At 43.8% G+C, this 5,434-nt stretch overlaps 1 protein-coding gene across 1 annotated transcript; it reads left to right on the top strand.

Annotated features, from left to right (window-relative positions):
* The first annotated feature begins 395 nt into the window (after positions 1-395).
* On the top strand, positions 396-5,124 carry LOC109477289 (latrophilin Cirl-like). Its single transcript, XM_019778389.1, has 9 exons — positions 396-482; positions 1,977-2,069; positions 2,284-2,382; positions 2,687-2,743; positions 3,157-3,219; positions 3,443-3,505; positions 3,829-3,867; positions 4,084-4,368; positions 4,648-5,124. Exons 2-9 carry the CDS (start codon positions 1,994-1,996, stop codon positions 4,932-4,934), a joined length of 969 nt encoding a protein of 322 aa, XP_019633948.1. The 5' UTR covers positions 396-482; positions 1,977-1,993; the 3' UTR covers positions 4,935-5,124.
* The last annotated feature ends 310 nt before the right edge of the window (positions 5,125-5,434 follow it).

Raw genomic sequence — 5,434 nt, 5'->3', positions numbered from 1 at the left:
GTGGTCCAATGAAGGTTAGGGCATTGTTTGGCTATTGAAGGCTATCGTTAAATAAGCTGAAGCAAGGGCTCGTGGAAGTATTTTCCCACATTTCAATCTGAAAAAAAAACTTGGAAGGATCATTTGCAAGATCCGATGATCCCTAGATCTAACATCAGAAGAATGTCTTTTTGTCCAAATGCCTCTGTTCATTGAATCACGTTTGACAATCGTATTTTCAGGAACTGTTGTATTTCATTGTCATTGGTTACATGTACTCTTTGTAAGACTTTATGGAGAACAATATCAGGCTTTATACCTTTGATTTTTGGGTTGGGCCGATAGGTGTTTGATTTATAAGCGTATAACGCGCTACTGGAGGAGACTATAAATATGCCAACAGTCTCCCCACCCACAGTACAGTCTCCAGGGAGAGGCAAGAGAGGAGGGTCCAAGATCAACGTCGGACGAGACTCTCGGCACTTCCTTACCTGTTGATAAAGGTTAGAACTTTCATCTTACATATGAGTGCAGCATAGTTTCAGGACCATTCCTTTATCTGAATCTGTAAAGCCGGTATAATTTTTGTATGGTCTTTTTGTACGGCAAAAAGACCATCGTGTGACAAATCTCAGGGTTCTGCAAAAAGGGAAAATGAAATTGGCCAGAAGAGTCAGTCTGAAGGAAGGTTACAAATGAAATCTACGCTAAACTATCTTGGCCCTATATATGGCTAAAAATTCTTTCACGCGCGGTCTTTCCTTGTTCTAGTCACAGCTCAAAGCTTTGGAACACTTTATACTGGTGGTGTGACGGTTACCCCTCACAGAAAGGACACTGCCGAACTACCCTATCCATGGTTATGAGTAACACGGGAGTAAGGTCGACTGTGGTTGGCTGGAGGTCGGCGAGGTTGGCTACTGTTCGGCTGCACCAGCCGAATATTTGATGTGGACGGGAGGTGGGGCTATGGTTAGGGACTGAATGGCTGGTGTAGATCAGCAGCGTTCGGGGGGTGGGGGTGGCTGACTCAACTGAAACTCAAATTTGATTCAATTTGTATAGAAAGGCAGCCCTTATCTAAATCATGTTAGACTGCTCCGTAAATTCAGCCAAGAGGTCCCGGGCCAAGTTCGAGTCCTGACGTGCCACCGATCTTGTGCCCTTGGGAAGGCACTTTACACGACTCTCCTCACTTTGCACAGGTGAAAATGATTATTTTATTGTCCCCTGACAGGCTGTGTTGGTGGTGGCATATAAGTTGAAAAAAAACCTGAGTTTGTCCCCACCACGTCTTGTGCGTACATGTTGGAAAAAAGTCACGATCGACGCGTACATGTTCGGCGAGGTCGGCAAAACTCGTGTTTTAATTTAGCCAAGGCGGGGAAAAAGTTGTGTTTTTTTTTCTCATATGAGTCAGCTGACAAGAAACGCCCCCAGAGTGTGGCCAACCCCAACAGAACAAACTTTGAAAAGAATGGTCATATTGTACTCGATAAGAGTTATAATGCGTATAAAATACTTACCTATTTGATGTACCAACTGGTAGTGCTTGTAAACGTCGTTTTAATTTATCGATTCATGTTGCCTGTAAAATATTTTCGTCCTCTTGAAGTATACCATGGCCTGAAGTTACATAGCTAAGGTCACGGAGTCACGGAGGTGCTTTCAGAGTTAGTGCAGCCTAGGATATACTAGAATTGTACTAGAACTTGACTTCAACTTGTACCCGCTTTGAAGTACGAGTATTGTCGACATTACCACACGAATCAATGGAAACAAGCAGGAGGGAAATATTTGCCGAATGAAACAAGAAGTGTCTCAATTCTTAACCGCACGTAACGGCTATTATATAAAACTATAAAACTTCATACAAAATATCTCTTCTTCGTTAGAAAGAGCTCGTGATACATTGTAATTGCGCACTAAGGTGACCAATTATTTGAGTCACTTAGCCCGGATAGCTTTTAATCGTTTTTTTTTTTTTGTATTATCAGGTTCCTAGACATCTGAGATGGCAGTCAAACTGCTGCTGACTGTGGGGCTGGTGTTTCTGATCGGACGCTCGGCGACAACTGAAGTACTTACAGGTGCGTCAAGTGGTTATCACAAGCGAGATCATAGGTGATTTCGGGGCGATAAATAAAACTGGCTTTTCAAATTTGATTTTCTGTATTTTTTAATGTAGGACATGGCATCGGTCGTTTATGAGACATAAATTAAGTCCAGTAGCCGACTAGGTGGCGCTTTTGCGGCGAGAACACAATCCCAAGCGTGCCTATAATTTCCCGGTCCGTGTTTCAGACGACACCCTGTCCCCAGCAGAGGTGCCGCAGCAAGCGCGGGACAGCGCCGGGGACCTGACCGATAACGAAGTGCTGCACTTGGTGGAGACTCTCAAAAGTACTGTCCCTTCTTTCAGCCATACCCCAGAACATTTACCGTACTGTCAGCTGAAAAGTTGTTCCCCAACATGTAACTGCACAGGATTTCATATCAGAAGTTCAATACCTGTACGAAAAAGGCAGCCAAGGCTAGACCTCTGCTTAATATAGAGTAACGAAAACATACTTCTGGTTTTGACAAAAGATCGCGTATACGAGTTCACGGCACAGGGGATGTTAAAAAAGGATCTCGGTCTTTGCTGTTAGCGTCTAAAACCGATCATGTTATATTCATCACTTTTTAATTTTTTTTTCAATGTCAGATGTGATCGAGGAAGAGGACAGAGCTGCAGAAGGGGGTGCTTCAGTGGATGAACCCGGTTAGTTGGATCTTTTAGTGCTGAACTTGATGTTTTAGTCGGCAGAATTCATATTTTTCATGGTTTTCTTTGGATTTTCGGTTGACCTTGCATCAGAATTTTGTCAGCTGCAGACGATGTCTTTTCCGACACAACATTTAAAAACTATACATATATAGACCGCATGTCATTCTTACATGGAATATATATACTCGAATATGACCTTAAACTAGATGTTCTGCCGAAGTGCTATACACAACATAATACGGGTTTCGCGCAGGCGATATACTAATGCCAACGTGCTTTGCCGATCGAGCTATATAGCTATAACATTAACAGAATTAGTGTAAATCTATGAAAAGTGTAAACCATAAGCTAAGAAATGGTGTTCGATGTATTTGCAAGAGAAAAGAAATGATGCTCTCCCTCCACAGATGCCGACCCTCCAGTAGAAGAAATGAAGCAATACGGGAATGAAGTGGAGCTGGGGACAGATGGTACGGAATAGCTACACAACTAATGGCCAACAAACCACAAATTGCAATATTTGTCATGGTCGCTAGGCGTCTCCTTTGACTCGTACAAGAGATATCCCATGCACCTCAAATTACATTGTTCAGTGAGATGGATTATGAATGTATACATGTAACTACTGCAATGTAGCATCTCAAACATTTCCAACTCATCTCGTACCTACATGTATTTCCTTTCCTTCTTAAGGTCTGATTGAAGAAGAAGAAAGAGAAATGTCGCAAGAGCTTGAAGGGGAGACTTCAGTTGGTGGTAAGATTGTCCAGGGCATAATAAGCAAGGATACTGGTTTCTAAACCGTGTCAAAAATCTGCAAGAGAACTTCAAATCCTGTTCATTTTAAAATTATTCCTTTATTCTTGGTTGTTCCAAGGCAGATAACATAAGGTCTGGCATTAGCTTAGTTTGCTTCTTGTATATACAATACAGCGGGAATTGTTTCACCGAACTATAGGTACAGTAGGAATATATATTGTTGTCTATGTGCTATACATATGAAAGAAATACACTGTGAGTGATAATTCAACTCAGAATCAACATTCTTGACTTCATTGTTTTTATATCGATCCTTGCAGTTGAAGAAGCAGTGGAGGAAGTTCGCCATGTTTCTGGTGGTAAGTGGCACATTTTTGTTACCGTATATCTTTAGAGTGGGTATGATGATGATGTATATACAAAACATAGATAAAAGGTGATATCACATAATTATATCAGTGCTACTGTATTACAATGATGATGATTACAATGTACATATCTATTATGTGTTAACCTCCTGCACAGACCTTTCTAGTGGCCTAACATTTGTTGACCTGGGTTATTCTTTGTTGTAGGCGGCCTAAGGCAAGCACGAGTCTGTGAACACCAGACACTGACCATCAGTTGTCCTGCTGGACGACAGATCCGCGTCGTGTCCGCCCTGTACGGCCGGACCTCCCGTGCCTTTTGCCCCCACAGCCAAATCCGCACCACCAGCTGCCAAAGCACCAACAGCCTGACCCTGGTCAGGACCAGCTGCCAGGGGAGGTCCTCCTGCTCTGTGAGGGCCTCCAACAGCGTGTTCGGGGACCCCTGTCGTGGCACCTTCAAGTACCTGGAAGTCAGGTACACCTGCACTGGTAAGTATACGTTTTTTTTGCGGTTGTCCATTTTCTAGACCTGCCACACGATACTAAATGATACTGTGCTACACGAGACATGCATATTTGTCACCAGGGAAGGAGACATCCTTCTGCAAAAAGGTACTGTTTTTGGTTGTGTTTGTGTGTTCCCCAATCAGAAGCTCTGAGGAAGGTGTCTGATAGACAGCAAAACATAAGCTAGGTGAGAGAATTACCAACTGTGTATAAGGAAATTCCTTTATGTCCAAATACATGTATACCTAATTCCAATGTCAGGACGCCCGACGACTGCGTGTGCCGGCTGGACCCGCTGGTATGACCGTGACAACCCGTCTGCCACCGGAGACTGGGAGGTGCTGTCCCACCTCCGTCAGGAGAACCCCGGGCAGATCTGCGCCGCGCCCTCGGGCATCCAGGCCCGCGTCAAAGGGGCCAACACCCCCGCCTCGCAAACTGGGCGGCAGTTCTTCAAGTTCAACCCACAAGTCGGGTTCGTCTGCAGGAACAACGACAATGGCCGCAACCGCTGTCTGGACTACGAAGTGCGCTTCTGGTGCCCATAGTCATAGCGGGCAAATACTGCACCACTTTGGTAGCCTGGTGTCCTGTCTATTGTCCAGTCTATTGCGTGGTTGGGACGGGCTCTCTTCGGGGCTCTATGCCAATTCAGATATGATGCTTACTAGTACAGAGCTTATGCTAATCACTAGACAGGCTTGAACTATGAAATAAATGCGTTTTATGCAGAAAGAATGCTTAATTCACAGATTTTTTTTTCTCTCTACAGTATAGAAGATACTTACTGGTATGTGGAAAGAAGTACAGACACAGGAGACATACACACAAGAGCCTGTATTATTAGTCCAAAGCTACCATAGTGCATGTACATGTACCAAACCTGTAAACACACATCCCCAAATCAACACAACTGTTCCTTTGAGCTATTTCACTTAGGGAGGGGTGCACCAAAAGTCACTAAAGGAGGGACATCAATCAGTGAAAAGTAGATATGGAAATGAGGGTTTATTTGTATCATGGAGGGCAATAAACAATGATAGGAGGG

The sequence above is a fragment of the Branchiostoma belcheri genome, unplaced genomic scaffold, assembly GCF_001625305.1.
Source record: "Branchiostoma belcheri isolate BF01 breed outbred unplaced genomic scaffold, Haploidv18h27 scaffold4, whole genome shotgun sequence".
Lineage (NCBI taxonomy): Eukaryota > Metazoa > Chordata > Leptocardii > Amphioxiformes > Branchiostomatidae > Branchiostoma > Branchiostoma belcheri.
Note: the sequence above shows the minus strand (reverse complement) of the source record. Positions and strands in the feature narration are given on the sequence as shown.